This window comes from Oncorhynchus masou, chromosome 14 (genome assembly GCF_036934945.1).
Source record: "Oncorhynchus masou masou isolate Uvic2021 chromosome 14, UVic_Omas_1.1, whole genome shotgun sequence".
NCBI classification, from domain to species: Eukaryota; Metazoa; Chordata; class Actinopteri; order Salmoniformes; family Salmonidae; genus Oncorhynchus; species Oncorhynchus masou.
This window is the reverse complement of record NC_088225.1, coordinates 14,830,273-14,853,186: the sequence shown is the minus strand read 5'-3', so window position 1 is coordinate 14,853,186 and position 22,914 is coordinate 14,830,273. Positions and strand designations below refer to the sequence as shown.

Genomic DNA, 22,914 nt, shown 5'->3' with positions numbered 1-22,914 from the left:
TAAACTTTTGTCTCGTCAGTCCACAGAATATTTCCCCAAAAGTCTTGGGGATCATCAAGATGTTTTTTGCCAAAAGTGAGACGAGCCTTTTATGTTCTTTTTGGTCAGCAGTGGTTTTCGCCTTTTTTTTGTTGCCCAGTCTCTTTCTTATCGTTGAGTCATGAACACTGACCTTAACTGGGGCAAGTGAGGCCTGCAGTTCTTTAGATGTTGTTGTGGGTTCTTTTGTGACCTCTTGGATGAGACGTCTCTGCGCTCTTGGGATAATTTTGGTAGGCCTGCCACTCCTGGGAAGGTTCACCACTGTTCCAATTGTTCCCCATTTGTGGATAATGGGTCTCACCGTGGTTTGCTGGAGTCCCAAAGATTTAGAAATGGCTTTGTAACCCTTTCCTGACTGATGTCAATTACTTTGTTTCTCATCTGTTCCTGAATTTCTTTGGATCGCAGCATGATGTCTTGCTTTTTGAGATCTTTTGGCCTACTTCACTTTGTCAGACAGATTCTATTTAAGTGATTTCTTGATTCAACAGATCTGGCAGTAATCAGGCCTGGGTGTGGCTAGTGAAATTGAACTCAGCTTTACAAAAAATGTGATTAACCACAGTAAATTCACGATTAAACAAGGGGGGCAATTACTTTTTCAAATAGGGCCATGAAGGTTCGGGTAGCTTTTCCCCTTATTATATAAAAGTATCACTTTAAAAACTGCATTTTGTGTTTACTTGGGTTTATCTTTGAGTAATATAAAAATGTGTTTGATGATCTGAAACATTTAAGTTTCAAATGTGCAAAAAAATAAGAAATCAGGAAGGGGGTAAATACTTTTTCACAGCACTGTATATGGGGCTATCAATGTCACAGGTCACAGGGGAATCAACCATGCTGTGGAGAGTCCCTGAACTTCCTTCGATGTGAATTCAGTTCTGTTGGTTTTTCCTATATGCACAAAACGAACACAGCTGACTCTCCTGCTACCCAGTAAGGCCATTGCTGTTTGCCAATCCGCACATTTTAAATGAATAATACACGTTAAGAAATGACTAATTGTCGTCGTGAATGATTTAGCATCCGGGAGCCTTGAGTTTCATCTTTGAGCGTGAGGCTCCTTCCATCTTGACGTCGAGAGGCGATTAAACCGCGAGAGTGAGATTCCTCCCCTCCTCTCCGTAATGGGGTGAATCTGATCAGCGCAGACCACGCGCGCTATATAAACCGGGCGCGCGCCACGGACGGATTACAACAAAAAGCTACAGCTCCGTGGTCCTGATATCACTCGCAACACACCACCGCTTCTCCTAAACCAAATGCAACACAACACACACGGCGAAATGCAGGCCATTAAGAAGGCAATCTCTTGGAAACTTTTTATACTTTCTTACTTATTCGTGGAGGGTTCGTGCCAAGACTTTGGTGGTGGACAGACTCAATTTATTTGCACGTCGGTGCCCAAAGATATGGACATATGCGCCGCTACCTTGCAAAACAGTATGCCTGGAGAGGATCTGAAGACCACCGTAATGCAGCTCCGGGAGACCGTCCTACAGCAGAAGGAGACCATTATGAACCAAAAAGAGACTATCAGAGAACTGACTTCCAAGTTAACTCGCTGTGAGGGCCAGAGTGCGCCCGAGCCCGGACCTGGGGGAAGGAGAAAAGAGACGGGGATCAAAAATACTATGGGGGATGTATCAAGGGGTCCCTCGGACACTTTGGCGCAACTATCGCAGACTTTACAGTCTCTAAAACAGAGATTAGAAAATCTCGAGGTATGTGGAGAACCATAATCTTAACGAAATAATAGCCTTTATACATTTCACCAATCATTTTGGGTGAAAAACGACATGTTTACACTATGGGCTAAATCACGTTACACTGTCCTGTCCAACTCGCACTGCCGCCCTCGTACTTTGTTTATCACATTTACTTCCAGGGGTGAACAGCCCTCAACCATGTAGGTTAATACTCTGCACTAATCGTGAAACTTAACAAGTCATGCTGAGGACAGACACTTTGCCGGAGACGAATTTAGTTGCTTGATGTAGGCTACCATGTTGCTAACTCCACAGGGCAATAAACCTTAAAGAAGTTAATCTGGCATTAGCTTTGCGATGTCCCTCTGCATATGGGTTGTAAATGTTTCTCAGTATTTTTTTAAACGTTTTCTTAACTAATCATTATCTCATTCCACAGCAATTCAGTCGGAACAACAACTCGGTCCAGGCGAACAGTCTGAAAGACCTGCTACAGAGTAAAATCGACGATTTGGAGAAGCAGGTGTTATCCCGCGTGAACAGTATAGAAGATGACAAGCCTGGGCTGCGGAACGAGACGGAGCAGCGCGGTAGAGTGGAGTCGACTCTCACATCCCTGCACCAGAGAATCACCGACCTCGAGAAAGGTGCAAGCTCAAAAACGCGCCAAATTCTTGGCCAGCATAGTTTAACTAATTAGTATCGTCATTTAAAAAACAAAAAGGAGCTATTCCGAAAGACCTTTCAAATCCAACTGAATTGGTGGTTTATTACTAATGAATAGATTCATGTCAATATACGAATTCAATTGGTAATATGGCTGGTGTCCATTGCAACGCAGGGGAGGGATGGGATCCGGCGAATAGCTGCATTGCTTTGCATATCCAATTCCACAAATATGTGTGGCTTTAGGGGTGATTTACTTTTCAAGGCATGCGTAAAAAAGGATGGTGAAACCATCTGTATTCAGCACTTTTCCCTTAATTCATGCAGATCAAAATGTTTAAATTCTATTGAAACAGCCGTCTCCACTTGCACCACTAGCCGTTTGAGCAGAGCAAAGTTCGCCAGGACCCTATGGCATAAAGCTCCAGCTCCTTATAGCGGGCAACAAACATGGTTGTAAAGTTCCGCCGAGGGAGGGGTGAGGAGAGACCAGGACCGCTATTCCAACCCCTATGCTCATGTGATGCCTATCATGCCGCAGAAAAAAACGTGTAACCACAAGAAACACGATTTTGTTGTATAACTACATTAATCAGTCAACCTTCAGCAGCAATCCGCTGCAAATCTCCCCTGCGCATTACGTGATGCTCAGCGACATATTTTACAACCTTCAAAAAAATAAACTCAAAACCTCACGTTCATCTTGACCTGACAATCACAGTTGATTGTTAAAGACAGGACAAATGTCCAACAAATTGGTGTCACCCAGATAGCCAATGTAAAAGGCTCTAACTTCTATACAGTGCTTGACTTGGAGTGAAATATGTTTCTGTACTAATTTTGGGTGCTGGCACTGTTTATATTTAGGTTCAGGAGCGCCACAATATGTCTTAGCTAATATTCTATAAGAGGAACAGGAGCTCAAGCAGTAGAACATTTGAGGTGCCAGTACTCAGTACCGATGAGCTCCTGCCCAAGTCAAGGACTGCATCTATAGGCCTAGGCTAGCCCACAATAATTATTGTGACAGGTGACATCTTTAACCTTGTCCTCTGTTTTGTTTACAGGTCAGAAAGAAAACAGGCCGCTGGATAAATTCCAGTTGACATTCCCGTTGAGGACCAACTACATGTATGCCAAAGTGAAGAAGAGTCTCCCTGAGATGTATGCATTCACTGTCTGCATGTGGCTCAAATCCAATGCATCCCCAGGGGTGGGCACGCCGTTCTCCTACGCAGTGCCAGGGCAGGCCAACGAGCTGGTGCTGATTGAGTGGGGGAATAATCCTATGGAGATACTCATCAATGACAAGGTATACTCACATGTTATTTTACATGATGCATATATCACCAACAGTATACAAAATATTATTTGAAAGCAGAGTATTGCATTGAAACTATTCTTATTGTATGTTCATGCTAATTGGAGCATGAAGGCCTGCACTGAAAACTACAAAGAAATATGATTTTTGAATTAGACCACACTGACTAAAAAGCCTCAAGCTTTTTAATAAGTATGCAAGGTTTTTTATTTTAGTTTGCTGCAGTGATAAAAATGTTTAAAAAACTCCACCCATGCATATACTAAAATAAAATACTGAAATCCATTCCAGGTAGCTAAATTACCATTCATTATCAACGACGGGAAGTGGCATCACATCTGTGTCACATGGACGACTCGAGATGGAGTATGGGAGGCTTTCCAAGATGGAGTCATGAGGGGCAGTGGAGAAAACCTTGCTCCATACCATCCAATCAAACCACAAGGTGTTCTGATATTGGGACAAGAACAGGTATGTCCATTACAATTTTAATGGTCCGTTTTTAATCAATACACTTTGGCACCTTAGGTCATAATATCAAAAGGGACATGGCCTATAGCATAAACATAGCATCAGTCAGACCTTGAGAGAGGAACAGGCTTATGTATCAATTAAAGACCTGAGCCGCTGACTCTCAGGTTCCATAATAAGATGGAGGAATTATCCCGTTTAGGCATGAATTTGGATCAATTATCAAATTAAATCAATCAAATAATATTTGTCACATGCTTCGTAAACAACAGGTGTAGACTAACAGTGAAATGCTTACCTCCAGGCCCTTCCAATCAATGCAGAGAGAAAAAAAGAGAAATAATAGAAAAATAGACAAATAATAACACAAGGAATAAATACACAATGAGTAACGATCACTTGGCTATATACACGGGGTACCAGTACTGAGTCGATATGCAGGGGTACGAGGTAATTGAGGGAGATAGTGTGCGTTCGGAAAGTATTCAGACCCCTTCTGCTTTTTCCATATTTTGTTACGTTACAGCCTTATTATAAAATGGATTGAGAAAAAAACGTTCCTTATCTACACACAATACCCCATAATGACAAAGTAAAAACAGGTTGAATTTGGGGAGTTTCTCACATTCTTCTTTCCTTCAATCCTGACTAGTCTCCCAGTCCTGCCACTGAAAAACATCCCCACAGCATGATGCTGCCACTACCATGCTTCACCATAGGGATGGTGCCAGGTTTCCTCCAGACATGACGCTTGGCATTCAGGCCAAAGAGTTAAACCTTGGTTTCATCAGACCAGAGAATCTTATCTCTCATGGTCTGAGATTCCTTTAGGTTTAGGCCACTGTGTTCTTGGGGACCTTCAACGCTGCAGAAATGTTTTGGTATCCTTCCCCAGATCTGTGCCTCGACACAAACCTGTCTCTGAGCTCTATGGACAATTCCTTCAACCTTTCTGTTTTATATTTTAAGACATTGGCAAACATTCTAAAAACCTGTTTTCGCTTTGTTATTATAGGGCATTGTGTGTAGATTGACAGAAAAATCTATAATTTAATCAATTTTAGAATAAAGTTAAGGGGTCTGAATGCTTTCCAAATTCACTGTATGTACATATACAGTAGGTAGGGATAAAGTGACCAGGCAACAAGATGGATAATAAACAGTAGCAGCAGCATATGTGATGAGTCAAAAGAGTTACTGCAAAACGGGTCAATGCAGGTAGTTGAATAGTGAACCAATAGCTCCCAGGACTAACTATTTAGTGAACCAATAGCTCCCAGGACTAACTATTTAGTGAACCAATAGCTCCCAGGACTAACTAATAAACAGTCTAATGGCTTGTAGTAAGCTGTTCAGGGTCATGTTGGTTACAGACTTGGTGCATTGGTAGCGTCTGCCATGCTGTACCAGAGAGAACAGTCTATGACTTGGGTCTTTGACAATTTTTAGGGCCTTTCTCTGACACAGCCTGGTGTAGAGGTCCTGGATGGCAGGGAGCTCAGCCCCAGTGATGTACTGGGCCGTACGCACTACTCTCTGTAGCGCCTTGTGGTCAGATGCCAAGCAGTTGCCATACCGGTGATGCAGCCAGTCAAGATGCTCTCAATGGTGTAGCTGTAGAACCTTTTGAGGATCTGAGGGCCCATGCAAATCTTTTCAACCTCCTAAGGGGAAGAGGAATTGTCGTCCCCTCTTCACGACTGTGTTGGTGTGTGTGGACCATGATAATTCCTTAGTGATGTGGACACCGAGGAACTTGAAGCTCTCAAGCTGATCCACTACAGCCCTGTTTATGTGGATGGAGGCATGCTCAGCCCTCCGTTTCCTGTACCCACAATCAGCTCCTTTGTCTTGCTGATGTTGAGAGAGAGGTTGTTGTCCTGGCACTGCATTGCCCCTAAGGTGCAATGTTGAGGGTCAGAGTGGTGGATCTCTTGTTCCCTACGCTTACCACCTGGGGGCAGCCCGTCAGGAAGTCCAGGATCCAGTTGCATAGAGAGGTGTTTAGTCCCAGGGTCCTTAGCTTAGTGATGAGCTTGTTAGGCACATTGGTGTTGAATGCTGAGCTGTAGTCAATGAGCAGCATTCTCACGTAGGTTTTTATTTTTGTCCAGATGGGAAAGGGCAGTGTGGAGTGCAATAAGATTGCATAATCTGTGGATCTGTTGGGGCGGTATGCCAATTGGAGTGGGTCCAGGGTGTCTGGGATTTCAGCCATGACCAGCCTTTCAAAGCATTTCATGGCTACAGATGTGAGTGCTACGGGGTGATTGTCATTTAGACGGGCTACCTTCGCATTCTTGGGCACAGGCACTATGGTGGTCTGCTTGAAACATGTTGGTATTACAGACTGGGTCAGGGAGAGGTTGAACATGTCAGTGAAGACACTTGCCAGCTGGTCCGCGCATGCTCTGAGTACACACCCTGGTAATTAGTCTGGCCCTGCTGCCTTTTGAATGTTAACCTGTTAAAAGGTCTTACCCACATCGGCTACGGAGAGCGTGAACACACAGTCGTCTGGAACAGCACGTGCTCTCATGCATGGTTCAGTGTTACAAGGCTTGACGCATGCATAGAAAGTATTTAGCTCGTCTTGTAGGCTCGCATTACTGGACAGCTCGCGACTGGGTTTCCTTTTGTAATCCGTGATAGTTTGCAAGCTCTGCCACATCCGACGAGCATCAGAGCCGGTGTAGTAGGATTCGATATTGGTCCTGTATTGAAGCTTTGCCTGTTTGATGGTTCGTCGGAGGGCGTAGCAGGATTTCTTATAAGCATCAGGAATAGTGTTCTGTTCCCAAAAAGCGGCAGCTCTAGCCACTGGGAGTGTGAGAAATTATCATTTTTACTCATGAAACCAACATAGTCTCTGGGCAATTCGTATTATTCTGTAGGTAAATCTGTGACACTCCATTTAGTAGGATATATTACGTTACATTATGAATGGAATAGCGATTGTACAATATCATACGAATTATAGGATGTATAGTATCATATTGTACGTCTTACCCGGCCGTACAATAGCATATGAACTGAATGAAGTATATTATACTACACTTTGGGGACGTATAGTATTATACGTCATTCTCTGGGACCAGGTTGCTTATTGCGCCATAACAACAAAGGAGAATTATGGGGAGAATTTATGTTGGCGGTTAGGGGAACTAACAACAAAGTTAGGATAACTTTTGTAAAAGGTTAGGAGAACTAAAATGACAAGGGTTAGTAGAATTTACGTAGCAGGTTAGGTGAAATTGGTTAAGTTTCAAAAAAGAGTTAGGTGAAGAGTAAGTTAAAATGCTTCAGTTGTCCCCAATGCGACTCGATCACACAACCTTTGGATTGCTAGACAGTTGCAGGTTACTCCCATCCATCCTCCCCAACCAATCTCCCTTTCTAGCTAAAGTAACTACACCATTACTAGGTATCATATGTCTTGGAGGTGCTCAGAAATACATAAAGTATGAGGCATAGCTGACAAAACAGGACAACCCCAATTCTGATTTATCAACTCACACTGCAATGGCAAAATTGAAAGCCGTTTGCATGGTAATGTGATTCATTAGTCAAAACAATAATCTGGATAAATGAAAAAGTCTACTAATTTGATATATGGGTTATCCTTGGTTTCCTCTAACAAGCTACATGGATGGAAGCATGGATACATTATTTAACGCACAAATTAACTCCAAAGGTTAACTTGAAATAATTGTTTTCCTTTGTGTTAGCACAATATCCATCTTCATGAATTCAATATTATTTCCCACAGGATACGCTTGGAGGGGGCTTTGATGCTACACAAGCTTTTGTTGGAGACCTGGCGAATTTTCATATCTGGGACCGGAAGTTGTCTATTGGAGAGATATACAACCTGGCAACTTGCAGCAGCAAAGCGCAGATAGGCAACGTGTTTTCGTGGTTGGAGAGCAGCATTGATATTTACGGAGGAGCCTCCAAGTGGACATTTGAGGCTTGTCGTCAACTGAACTGAACTGCAGGGAAAAGTGAAAAGCCAATGAGAAATGCGTGTGGTAAAGCCTCTGTTGATAATACGTCTGATTTGATAGATAAAGAAGCATTTATTTCAGTAAATGACATCTGGATTTGTTATAGATATTGAGTACTTTGTGTGGACACTTACTAGATTTCTACCTGTCTAAAATAAGACTCTTACCTTCTTGTTCATCTTGGATATTTCAATTGGATAGTTTTGGCATCTGGTTGGATGCTTCAAAGCGCTTCGTTCAACTGGCCGGTTTGTTATCTCATGGTCTTCAGAGCAATTGACACATACAGGCCAGCATATCACCACAACGCAGTGCAGATGCAGACAGCACTCCCCGACAAAGGACCACTTAGAACGTCCACCATAAGTAGAATTGGTGACCATGTAGTTGTCCCCAACGAGGAAATCAGGGAGGGGACTGGGGATCTGTCTCCGTCCGTTAGTACATTAGTGTGTTTGTACATTAGTCCCACGTGACATCTCAGACAGCACTGGCCCGGTTGTGACAAAACTTGAATGATGCGTCTTGCGTTAGATATCTGGCATTTACAAAATTACACTGATTGGCCAGATGATGGAGCTATAACAAGAGATGTTAAATATTTAAAATACAAACTTTGAAAGGTCACACCCATTACCCCGTTTGACCTAAAGTCATAAAATTCGGTGTATATGTCCCTCTGCTAAAAAATAAACAAATTTGCCTCAGGGACCAATAAGCTTCACCATTCTGGATTTCCGTTATTTAGAATTTGGTGAAAAACACTTAAAACGCTACTCTTCTGGCACCGAATGAACAATCTTCATGAAACTTGATATTTGGCATCTATGACAATATTTTCCAGACTAGTACCTAAAACAACATGGCCACTATTGACCAATAAATATTCACTTGGGCTTGGTCGGTCAAACATTAGTCAAGGATATTTGTATTGTAACAAACACTGTCAAGACTCAACATATGACTCAGAGTGATGAGTCTAGCTAACCCACAAGATATCTCAGACACCATTGGCCCGATTTTGGGTGAATGATGCCTCTTGCCATAGAGATCCAACATTCACAAAATTACACTTATTGGCCCAGGGGGGGATGCTATAGTAATCAACTGTATGTACGTTAGTCACAAATGATATCTCAGACACCACTGGCCCGATTTTAACGAAACTTGGGTGAATGATGCGTCTTGCCATAGAAATCAGTCTTTTTCAAAATTATACTGATTGGCCCAAGGGGCGTGCTGCATCATTTGTGGGTGACGACATGCTTACTGTTGCCTTGTTTTTATTGGACTGGGGACACGCATTTCAACCAATCATGCGATTTTGTTCATATTCCCACTGCCTGGGATTTTCACTGTGAACGACGGGTAGACTTGAAAAGGAATGTATACTTAAACGGTTATGAAACAGGCACAGCTTTCTGCTCTATCGCTATATGATCACCACCTGCTTGACGCAATTTTGTGTAAAGAATCTTTTTTGCCAACATACAAGCCTGGGTGCCTTGGGATGTTGAAATAACTCAGCACATTCATTATGATTTGCAAAGTATTTTGTGTCGTATATATTTTCCTGTAGGCCTACAACGAGATTTATTTCCAAAAGAGATGTTTATTGTCATAACACATTGCGTTGGATAATAACATGATTATTGTACTTAAAAGCAATTCATTGAGGTGTTTGTACTTTAATGGGAATGTTATCTGTACAGTAACAGCATGACTTAACTAATTGCTGCAGCAGCATCAACAAAATCTGCTTTTACTATCCTCCTTTTGGGTTGAGATTTTATACTGTATTGTTATATGCTCAAAGCATGGCAACACTGAAATATGAAAAAGTTCTAATTTTTTAAATAAAATTGTGATACCTGAATCTATCCCTGTGTGAGTGTGACATTACTATCACAGAGTAACCCATGCATATCACAGGCCTTCAAATGTTTTTGAAAGCATATGAGAGTCCTCTTACATTTCTCTATAGTCACAATTAACATTGTGAAACCTATTGTCAAGAATCAATGGCAGGTTCAGAGACCTCTGTACACCACTCCCTTTATTTCTTCTTACTTGATATGCACAGACTGAGAGGCATTGAGAGGCCTGAGTTTCAGTATGTGGCATCAGTGGATGAACCGGGTCGGTGGTGTAACATCACTCCTGCTCTCTTCTTATGAGAACCCTATAAGTTGAACCCTAAACGTTGTGGCCAGGACCCGAAGAGGATAGAGAAGGTCAACACTATCTGCCTCCTCCTTAAAAGAAAAGCTAGTCCTCATTACCACTGGATAAATCTCCCGGCCACGCGACCCAGACAACATCTCAAGGTACATTCCATTGCCACCAAGGTTGAGGGGTACCTGGGAAATATTCTGTCCTCCTGACATAAAAATACACACACACACGTAAGAACACACACACACCAGTATTCCCGAAGCTTGATGTCTATTAGCAATAGCTTTGAGTCGACGACAGGTAGAGAGGAGTGTAACTGAGATACACAGACGACATGCCCATTTCCCTACATACATTCCTTACATACAAACACTTGACTGACGACGTGAGAATAACGCCCAATTATAGTAAAGCATGACAACAGGTGTTCAGCAACATACCAAAGTGTAGAATAAACCACTCTATCAAAATAGCACTTGGTTGTTACACTTTGCATAAGAGGGAGTGAAAAACTACAAGCGAAACATTTAAAAACGGATATATCTAAAAACAAGGGCCCTCATAATAGCTTTTTTTTAAACTAGGCAAGTCAGTTAAGAACAAATTCTTATTCTACAATTACGGCCTAGGAACAGTGGGTTAACTGCCTTGTTCAGGGGCAGAACGACATTGGTCTTACCTTGGTGGAGAACAGCAGACAGGTTATCTATCCCCTGAGTGACCTCAGCCTCTGCGTGGCCCATGGACCACTGGCTAGAAATAGACCAGAGATATAATAGGTCAACCTTGTCTTCACCTCTGGACCATGTGTGTCTGGTCCGGATCAGGCTTTCTTTGGTCTGACCCAAATCCTGGCCCAGATGTTTTGAGGTGTATTTTTATCCTAGCTGGACAGGAGGGACTCTGGTCAGTACTACGTGGCCAATAGCACTACTATTCTGATGTAAGGTTCCTATCAGGGTCATCTCCTCCACGTCGGTTTGTCCTTATTATATCATGGTCTGAAATCGAACAATCAAGTCCAGTCTTTCACCATATTCAGAAACCCTTATTCTCTCTCACTTGGCGTGATGCAGTAGGAGCAATACGAATAATGAACAGGTAAAGGCTGGTAGCTGGAGGCTCCTGGATAACATGCTCACAGTGCTGCACTGGGAACCCAACATCTTACTACAGGTGTATTTTAGCATCTCATTGCTTGAACTTCAATCCACAACTCGAAGGTAACTGGCTCTCAACAGACAGTCAACAAACCAGTAATATCTACCCTGCTCCACACAACATTACTACATATTCAACTATATTGTACATTATAAACTGAGTGGTTTGAGCCCTGAATACTGATTGGCAGACAGCTGTGGTATATCAGACCGTATACTACGGGTATGTCAAAACAGTTATTTTTACTGCTCTAGTTACATTGGTAACCAGTTTATAATAGCAATAAGGCACCTCAGGGGTTTGTGATATATGGCCAATATACCACGGCTAAGGGTCTAGGCGTTGCGTCGTGCCTAAGAACAGCCCTTAGCCGTGGTATATTGGTCATATACCCCCCCCCCCCCTGTGCCTTATTGCTTAAATATACCCTGTCCCTGACCCTTTGACTCACACTCCACACAAATCATCCCATTCACAGCTAATAAAGCATTTGACAGGTGATGTGTGAGGACGAGTACTGCATACAGTTGGCCCACTCAGAATGATCTGCCCTAAATTATGAATTGTATTTGTGTTTGTATGTGTGTCCATAGCTCTGACCACTATGTTATTCTCACAGATGCCTGGTCCGGTTGACCAGCTTGACCGGTTGGCCTGTGTGACCTTGCCGTCTGTATCCAGCTAGCTATGACTGTATGAAGGTGGCAGCTAACAAGATCTCTCTCTCCTGCCATCTTCCACCTGCTTTGAATACATAATGAGAAAAGGCCAGGCACTGTCCCACCAGTGACCAGAGCCTGATGAAAAATGCATGACCAGGGTGGGTAAACAGCCCCTCAATGTGGGTCAGCAGAGAAGAAAGGAGAAATTATGCAAAGGTCATATTGATGTTGAATATGATCCTCACTTCTTGTGATATTTAGAAAAACCTTGGGAGGTGCGTATTGGATTGTTGATAAGAATGTTGGTCCGTGACAGTACAAGTGGTTAGAGTGATAGCGCTTCTGATAGGTCAGCTGCAGAGCTTGGAAAAACATGACATCATCAGAAAGAGGTCATAGAAGCACTATATCCAGTATGACTCAATGTCATTAGTCAAAGTATCAATATCCCATGTGGGTGGGAGTGGCCTTAGACCAATGGGAGCGTTTCCTAGAGAGGCTGAATGAAGGGTGACCCTGAGAAGTCCAATATCACCAATTACCATTGATGTAAACCCTACCATTAAAGGCCTTGTGAAACTCCTTTGTAGTTAGTTTAAAACTCCTTCCCAGCTCATTTGAGCAAGCACAAGCAGTAGATCACTGTTCAAATCAAATCTTATTATGCTAAGCATTTCTGGTCAGCCTTATTAAATATGCACCCTATTCATAATTGCACAGCATTAGCAAACCATTCCCATTAATCTCTCCGGTAATTATTTCATGTTGGATTACAGCAGGCAGAGCTACAGTGGATCCCCTCTGACTGTCCATAACAGAGGCCAACAGAGCCCTGTGGTAGACTGGCGGAGAGACAAGACAAGAGGCGTTTGTAAGGCGAACTGAAACAGAATATACATGAGACACATCCATATTCGCCCATAATCTCACAGCCTTCTCTATGGCTGTCAGACTCATGCTCAACACTCCATGTCACTGAATGAATAATTTATTTCATCCCGGGAAGCAAAGGAAATTCTCCTTCAGATTTCTCTTCTGCCAGTGCACCATCCAGCCACTCAGATTCACTACTTCTTCCACCGCCACAGTCGACGCTTTGCCTCTCTGGGGAAATACAAACGCAAACATTAGGCTGGGCAGATTCCTTTGAAGAAAACTCCCCAATAGGCAGGCATCTGATAACTTCTCTCAGTCATTTTGGACCAGTGCTTTTAAGAGAAGAAGCTAGTTCAGCGTGCTTTACATACAAATGATCTGCTCTTATCACCAGGGATGAATATCACTGCAGGTTGTATGAAATCATCAGCACAAATAAAATGTGGGGAGTGTATAGATGGTAAGTATCAAACTGCAGCACCCTCAGAAGTCACCATTTGAGCAGTTCAGTGGGTTTTGGGTCATGGCATTTCTGGGGGCCCATACAGTTTGTCTTGTCTAAAGGATGACAGTGCAGATTAATGGGCCAATCCAGCCAACTTCCTGTTGGCTCTTCCTCCCCTGGCGCTGTGCCACACTCTGCAGCTCAGTGCCTGCTGGGAGGCCACAGCCCCCTAGAGGGGGTGGCAGAGTGCTGTTGCCACCAGGGATAGGGGAGGGGAACACATGTTATGTTGTGTGTGTGTGTGTCCCATCCCACCCAGTAGGAGTAAAAGGGACTACTGGGATGGGTGTTTAGAGACCAAGTGTACTGCAATACAATACACTGGCCTTGATCAGCTTTGCAGAAGCCCCCCCCCCCCACACACACACACACCTTCTGGCTGCCTGCCAGCCACTGAGAGGCCTTAGCCATGGGAGGTGTATGACAGAAGCCGACACCACAGGAATATTATTCAAGACGTTGCCACAGTCTCTGCACCCTCTGGGAACGATGCCAGGGGCTGTGTTCCATAATCAGGTCAATCAGAGACAGAGCAACGTCCCACCATCTCCCACCCCCACCCAGCACACCACCCTGCACCTCCTCACCATTCCTGGGTTTGGGCACAGAGCACAGCCTACTGGTGCCCTGCTATGTATGTGAACATACAGAGAAGGTGTGACAGGGCTGGTGCCAGAAGGGGGGAAGAGGGGGGAAGGAGGGGGAGCTTCACACCTAACCAGACGGAAACAGAAAAAGGTGAGCTATACTGACAATTCTATGTGTCTGGAAAAAAAGGAAATCAACAGCAACTCTCATGCATACAAATAAAACAGCAACTATAAATTAGTGGCAGCAGACAGAATGTGAACAAAAGTTCAACATCTGCTAAGTTGGGCACATTGGTCATTTTCATAAGAACCAACAAAAATAAAATATGAAGATAAGAACAAAAGCTGCAACCTTAATCATTTTTCTAGGATTGAAAAATTGGGATCTCACTCCAAAGGATTACAACTTCAAATGAAAACATATTCTGTTGGGAAATGTTTTCTAAAGTATGACGAAAGCTAGCTGCAAAGCCAAAAGAGAGATAAAAGAAGTACTCTAGTCTCTAGAACACAAAGGGATGTATGTATCACAGTCTCTTCTGTACTGGATGGAACTCTTTGAAAGAATCTAAAGAATTTAAAGATTTCATAGGGCTGAGTCACAATCAAACCAGCCCAGACAGTGTTGACAACTTGGATTAAATAGTGGCCAGGAGAAGATGTTGGCCCGAACCACATACAGTACCACTTCTACACAATGGAGGACAGACACATAGATGGAAGTACAGGGCAAGCAGTGTTAAAAAGACCCGCCTGTAGTTTCAGCACCCCTGAACCATTAATTAGCTGTACTCTCCCAACACCCCTTATTTTCTTATTAGTGGTATCTACAAGTCACCCCACTTGTATCAGCCAATCATAGTTCACCATTCCAATGCAGCTCACTGAACTCCATCAGAGTGAGATCGTAGTCAGACGAGGATGAACGTCTTGGACTGTTCCTCACCAATCTGTATTTGACCTGTGTTTTAGTGCGTCCATCTAAGTGTAAGTACTGTTGACATGTCATTGGTATTTTAGTTGGGTGTGACAAAGGCAGTCGAGATATTTACCAGGTATTCCTTTTCCATGTGTGTCATGCTATTCCTAGCCAGCTAGCCTAGTCATGCTAGCTCGTCTACGCTCTGTACCACACGCCTCGTTTAGGATAGCCTATTCATATTATTATGTTCATATTGTCTGTGTACTTGTAGTCATATTTATTGAGTACTTGTAGTCATATTTATTGACATGTAGAGCCTTTATGTTGTGTTCCTGTGCACTGTATTCAGCCTGGTCTAACAAGTAGCCTTTGCCTTCCTCGTGGTGCAGTTTCTATTCCACAGTGGTCGTGGTCTCGTGCTCATGCAGAATCTGGTTGCATTACGGTCATGTTTTCAGTTATTTCCTTACCAGTATTTTGATCTTTATGCTGTAACTGCATTCCATTGTTGTTTCTGTATTAGTAATCAGTAATTGAACATTGTAGTGCATAGATGTGTGTATTGATGTGCATACTACGCTAAGCCAGTCTATTGGTTGTATACAGGCCATACTACTATGATAAGATAGGACAGGCCATAGTATATGCTAAGCTAGTTTACCTATTAGAGGCCATATGTATCTGTGTATGATATTGTCCAACTGTGCTACTGCCAATGCTCTGTATGGTCATTACTGGAATCTCTTATACACTCTTATACACACTCACTTTTACTGTGAGCCATCATTACATGTGGTGTGTTGAACCCAATATCTGCAATAAACCTGTTCTGAAGGCATCTGACTTGTTCTTGCCGGACAGACCAGTGGCTGAACCTTATCAACTGGCAGCTATAGCTCTCTACTAGTGCCCAGTTCTAGCTGGTCCTCCCGGATCAGACATTAGCATGCCCTCATGCCCTCATAATACCTGCTAATTTCTTGGCAGACATAAATTAGAGTTAAGGTTACATGAATGCATTCATGTAGAATGCGTTTGAGAGTTAACCTTAACTCTAATTTCTGTGGCAGACATAAATTAGAGTTAAGGTTAACTCTCAAACGGCATTCATGTAGAATGCAGGTATTATGAGGGTATGCTAAATAGACATTCATGCAGAATGCAGGTATTATGAGGGTATGCTAAATAGACATTCATGCAGAATGCAGGTATTATGAGGGTATGCTAAATAGACATTCATGTAGAATGCAGGTATTATGAGGGTATGCTAAATAGACATTCATGTAGAATGCAGGTATTATGAGGGTATGCTAAATAGACATTCATGTAGAATGCAGGTATTATGAGGGTATGCTAAATAGACATTCATGTAGAATGCAGGTATTATGAGGGTAATGCAGGTATTATGAGGGTATGCTAAATAGACATTCATGTAGAATGCAGGTATTATGAGGGTAATGCAGGTATTATGAGGGTATGCTAAATAGACATTCATGTAGAATGCAGGTATTATGAGGGTAATGCAGGTATTATGAGGGTATGCTAAATAGACATTCATGTAGAATGCAGGTATTATGAGGGTAATGCAGGTATTATGAGGGTATGCTAAATAGACATTCATGTAGAATGCAGGTATTATGAGGGTATGCTAAATATACATTCATGTAGAATGCAGGTATTATGAGGGTAATGCAGGTATTATGAGGGTATGCTAAATAGACATTCATGTAGAATGCAGGTATTATGAGGGTAATGCAGGTATTATGAGGGTATGCTAAATAGACATTCATGTAGAATGCAGGTACTATGAGGGTAATGCAGGTACTATGAGGGTATGCTAAATAGACATTCATGTAGAATGCAGGTATTATGAGGGTAATGCAGGTATTATGAGGGTATGCTAAATAGACATTCATTGGAGGTAAGAATTGTGAGATGGATAGAAAGGGATAGGACAAAATCATTCGAAGAAATGACTTTATTTTGGAGAAAGAAGTGAAGGAGACATTATTCACTCCTAACCTCATCAAAGCACAGAACCATTCTTCCTTATTCATACTTCTGATTTCCAATAGTCAGGAGACTTAAAACAATTTCTGTATTGCAGTAGTGGTGTGTTTTATAGAATGTAAGACTATCGAGAGGGCCAGTCAATGATCGACCAGAATAGACAACCTACCTTGAGACATTCTTCTTATCTGTAAAGTGGAAGAGTAATGCATAACCATTCTGAATCACAAACCACAGGAAATTGTGGCATTTGTACTGTTGGGTAACCATGACTGTCTAAAGGATATAATTGTGAATCTTAATAACACAGGGATATATTTTCAATGAGTTTCATCATGTAATTATTTTTAGATGAGTTTCTTCATCTTCTGCTGAAAGCCTGGTGCTTATTTTTGAACGGTGAGAGTAATGCAATCATTGAGAGATTAAAAAGTTCCAAGAAGCTTACTGATGTTTCCAAAATATTAATATGCACCACAAACATCCACCGAGTGATACTTCACTTCTCTGAACTCTGTGCACACAACTGCCTTTTCGGGTGACTTGACGCAACCGGCATCATCATCGCCAGTCTGAGACACGCACAGACTGCGTCATCACTGTCTCTCCTCTATGAATAATCCATGTCCTCAGAGAACCATACTCCCCCCCATGCTACTGGAGTGGATGTGAAAACAGTCAAATTTACATTAACCTTAAAAGTTATATAACAGTTTTAGAGTTTACAGCAGCCCTGAAGTTATCTACGTCAATAGGAAGATAAGAGTAGAAGTGGCTGAATAATTGTTTCCTTTTTTCTATGCACACAGTAGCACGCCACAGGCCATATCAGGGTCAAGGACACCTGGCCTTATGAGACAGAGACGGTGGCCCTACTTAGCACTTGACTCCTGGCCTGGTGATGTCTCTGTTCTCTGATGGGAATTAGCAGAACACAGGCATAGCTGTGATCAACACTGACTCCCACAGACTCAGAGCAGGCCCCTATAGTCACAGATCCAGAGCTGGCCCCTGCAGTAACAGACCCAGAGCTGGCCTAGAGCAGGCCCCTGTAGTCACAGATCCAGAGCTGGCCCCTGCAGTCACAGACCCAGAGCTGGCCTAGAGCAGGCCCCTGTAGTCACAGACCCAGAGCTGGCACAGAGCAGGCCCCTGCAGTCACAAACCTCAGTGATCCCATTGCTCCAAAGGGTCAGGGGGCAAGACTGTCACCACCATAGTAAATATAGGCCACTTATGATCCTAGCCTTGGGACACTGGATGGCTCTGGAAAGTCTCATTACTAACTTCCCAAGTCAACATACTTTTTTTGTCACGCTATGTGGAGACCATTATACGACATCCAATGGTATGCTTCTGCTGGAATGGAAAATTATTTTAACAATGTCCCCTCCGTCCCTGAACAGTCTCTGCAGCTCTGGACAGGCTCACACACCGACTAACTGTAACACAGCTAATGAGAGTCCTGCAGTCTGACACTGGTGTGTGCGTGTGTGTGTTTGAAAGAAAGAGTGTGTGAGAAAGAGAGTGAATGTGAGTGTACCTACCTGCAGCTCCTCACAGACACAATGATTCCATCTCTCCTTGTCAATCCCCCCTCCCACCCTCTACATCTCCTGGCTGCATTCCCTCACACAGTGCTCCTTTCCTCCACTGTCATTCTGCCTCCTCTTCATACAGTCGATAGGACAACATGGCTGCTCATTATGGGATTGCAATGGTAGAGAGTCTCTGGCAGCATGGACACATGGAACACCAGCCAGCTTCACAGATACAGCAGGTGAGCCTACATGATGTTTACAGTGATGATGCTATATGCATTCCAAGACAATGTGGACACACTGGACAGGGATGTATACAGTGATGATGCTATATGCATTCCAAGACAATGTGGACACACTGGACAGAGGTGTATTGATCGGTCTATAGGCTTGAGGACATGATGACTGCCTGGTCCCATTTCTTAACTTAGACCATTTACTGTGTGTGGATAGCTATTGAGAGCCTGGGTGAAGTGATCCATTAGAGTGTAACTAGACTATGTCATGTCCATTTAATTGTCAGTTCAGTGGGAACCAGGATGATCATTTCACTAATGGGCTACAGCCATTAGTGCACCACAGAAATAATCAGCTGCCAATTTATGCCTCTAATGAAGAAGGACTGGCACCACTCGAAATGACCCCAGGTCAGCTCATTGGGGAAGAATACTGGGTAACATCAAATCAAACTTTATTCGTCACATGCACCGAATACAACAGGTGTAGACCCTACCGTGAAATGCTTACAAGCCCTTAACCAACAGTGCAGTTCAAGATGAAAATATGTAACAAATATAAAATGACAATAACGAGGCTATATACAGGGTGTACCGGTACCGGGTAGAGGTAATTTGTACATGTAGATAGGGGTGATAAAACAGTGAGTAGCGGGTCAGATGCTGAGCAGTTGCCTTACCACGCCGTGATGCAAACGGACATAATGCTCTCAATGCTGCAGCTTTGAGGATCTGGGGACCCATGCCAAATCTTTTCAGTCTCCTGAGGGGGAAAGGTGTTGCCGTGCCCTCTTCACGACTGTCTTGGTGTGTTTGGACCATGATAGTTTGTTGGTGATGTGGACACCAAGGAACTTGAAACTCTCGACCTGCTCCACTACAGCCCCGTTGATGTTAACTTCTTGAAACTCCCCATACCGGATCCGGGTTTGTGACTAAAGCCTCAGGCTCATTAGCATAACGCAACGTTAACGATTTCTGAAAATCGCAAATAAAATGAAAATAATGCGTCTGCTCTCAAGCTTAGCCTTTTCTTAACAACACTGTCATCTCAGATTTTCAAAATATGCTTTTGAACCATAGAAATGGACTAATTTGTGTAAGAGTATGCAAAGCTAGCATAGCATTTTGAGTAGCATTTAGCACGCAACATTTTCACAAAAACCAGATAACCAAATAAATAAAATCATTTACCTTTGAAGAGCTTCTGATGTTTTCAATGAGGAGACTCTCAGTTACATACCAAATGCGCAGTTTTTCCTGAAAGCGTCTGTGTGTAGGAGAAATCGTTCCGTTTTCTACATTGCGTCTGGCTACCGAAACGAACCGAAAATTCAGTCACCTACAACGTAAAACTTTTTCCGGATTAACTACATAATATCGACCGAAACATGGCAAACGTTGTTTGGAATCAATCCTCAAGGTGTTTTTTCACATATCTCTTCATTGATATGCAGTTCGTGGAAGCTTGCTTTCCTCTCTGTATCCCATGGAAAAATACTGGCAGGTGACTTTTGCGCACCAATTTCGGCGCAGGACACCGGGCGGACACCTGGTAAATGTGGTCTCTTATGGTCAATCTTCCAATGATCTGCCTACAAATACGTCACAATGCTGCAGACACCTTGGGGAAACGACAGAAAGGGCAGGCTCATTCCTCTCGCATTCACAGCCATATAAGGAGACAATGGAAAACAGAGCCTCAAAAATCCTGCTCATTTCCTGGATGCCATCTCATCATGGTTTTGCCTGAAGCTCACGTTCTAGGGCACGCACAGAGAATATCTTGGTAGTTCTGGACACGTCAGAGTGTTTTCTTCCGAAAGCTATCAATTATATGCATAGTCGAGCATCTTTTTGTGACAAAATATCTTGTTTAAAACGGGAACGTTTTTCATCCAAAAATGAAATAGCGCCCCCATAGATGTAAGAGGTTAATGTGGGCCTGTTCGGCCCGCCTTTTCCTGTAGTCCACGATCAGCTCCTTTGTCTTGCTCACATTGAGGGAGAAGTTGTTGTCCTGGCACCACACAGCCAGGTCTCATCGTTGTCAGTGATGAGGCTGCTGTCGACACTGTTGTGTCAGCAAACGTAATGATGGTGTTGGAGTCGTGTTTGGTCACACAGTTGTGGGTAAACAGGGAGTAAAGAGGCACACACCCCTGAGGGGCCCCAGTGTTGAGGATCAGCGTGGCAGACGTGTTGTTGCCTACCCTTACCACCTGGGGGTGGCCCGTCAGGAAGTCCAGGATCCAGTTGCAGAGGGAGGTGTTTAGTCCCAGGGTCCTTGGAGGAAATGTCATTGAGTGATGGTATGTTTGGCTACTGGAGGAGTCAGACAAGGAGAAATGTCATTGTCTGTCCTTCCTATTGTAACAGTGTCACTCAAATAACGTCTGTGTGAGTACAGTATACTCCACAGTCATTGTCCTTGGGATATGGATTTTTGGTCAGCAAAGAAACATCATCCAGACATTAGTCATTCTAAACAAAACCCCATTAATGCTTTTCTATACAGAAGACTGAATCACTCACATTCTCTCAAATATACAAAAACACATTGAAAACCATCTTGTAAATGAATGAACACATTTAATCTGCACCGTTATGTAAGATGAATGGTGTGTGTGGAGTCTAGTGTGTCAGAGTGCAGATGATTGGTGTGTGTGGTGTCTCGTGTGTCAGAGTGCAGATGATTGGTGTGTGTGTGTGTGCAGATGATTGGTGTGTGTGGATAGTGTGTCAGAGTGCAGATGATTGGTGTGTGTGGTGTCTAGTGTGTCAGAGTGCAGATGATTGGTGTGTGTGGTGTCTCGTGTGTCAGAGTGCAGATGATTGGTGTGTGTGGTGTCTAGTGTGTCAGAGTGCAGATGATTGGTGTGTGTGGTGTCTAGTGTGTCAGAGTGCAGATGATTGGTGTGTGTGGTGTCTAGTGTGTCAGAGTGCAGATGATTGGTGTGTGTGGTGTCTAGTGTGTCAGAGTGCAGATGATTGGTGTGAGTGGTATCTGATTGGTGTGAGTGGTATCTAGTGTGTCAGAGTGCAGATGATTGGTGTGTGTGGTGTCTAGTGTGTCAGAGTGCAGATGATTGGTGTGAGTGGTATCTAGTGTGTCAGAGTGCAGATGATTGGTGTGTGTGGTGTCTAGTGTGTCAGAGTGCAGATGATTGGTGTGTGTGGTGTCTAGTGTGTCAGAGTGCAGATGATTGGTGTGAGTCCAGTGGATGATTCATTAGAAGACTTAATTACTTTGGTGGTTAGACACTGGGACTGGGCTAGAGCGTGAGACACTATCTGTGTCACCGCCACTTAAGCAATAAAGACAGGATAACTGATCGTGAAGCCTGTAGACGTCATTGCCGAGCAGCGCTGGGGGACCTGTGACAAGGATGGAAGGAGAGGAAGAAGGATGGCAGCTGCTAACTGTGCCTCTCTTAAGAGCGTACAGGACAGATGAGAGAGAGGACTGTGACATGAGTTGGTAAAGAATGAAACCGGCTTGGGTTGTTGGACCACGGAATAATTATGTACTACTCCTCATCCCCATTCAAACTTAACGGCCTCCCTGTGGCACATGGGAAATAGGAGACTTGAACAACCACATGCCCTGTTTGCCCTTTTCATCAGTGACTCTCATAGGGCCATCTTTCTAGAGCAATTGTCATTGTCAAGGAAATGTCAATAAAGTTAGGTTTCTATTGAGTACAGACCGAAGCCCCTGTGTGTTTCTCTGCAGTACTGCATGGAGCAAAAGATCAGTGCAATTAGGCATAGTCTCTGACACAGGTGGATGGAGAGAACACACGCTGGACTAACGATCCAGGAAAAGGGCCTTTAGTAAATGACTGTATGTGTGTATGTGCGTGTGTGTGTCCAAACAAGGTGACTCAATCTATCCAAGCACCACCCTGCTCTGACAGCAATACCCTGGATAGACACAGAACATATTACATCTCTCCCGGGCCAGAACAAGAGCTTCCCACCAACCAAGAGAGACATCAATCATCTGGAGCCACT

The 22,914-nt window shown here is 43.3% G+C and overlaps 1 protein-coding gene across 1 annotated transcript; it reads left to right on the top strand.

The window, feature by feature from the left end:
* The first annotated feature begins 1,240 nt into the window (after positions 1-1,240).
* On the top strand, positions 1,241-10,099 carry LOC135554349 (neuronal pentraxin-1-like). Its single transcript, XM_064986612.1, has 5 exons — positions 1,241-1,769; positions 2,194-2,401; positions 3,488-3,732; positions 4,033-4,212; positions 7,982-10,099. Exons 1-5 carry the CDS (start codon positions 1,308-1,310, stop codon positions 8,201-8,203), a joined length of 1,317 nt encoding a protein of 438 aa, XP_064842684.1. The 5' UTR covers positions 1,241-1,307; the 3' UTR covers positions 8,204-10,099.
* Positions 10,100-22,914: the final 12,815 nt, after the last annotated feature.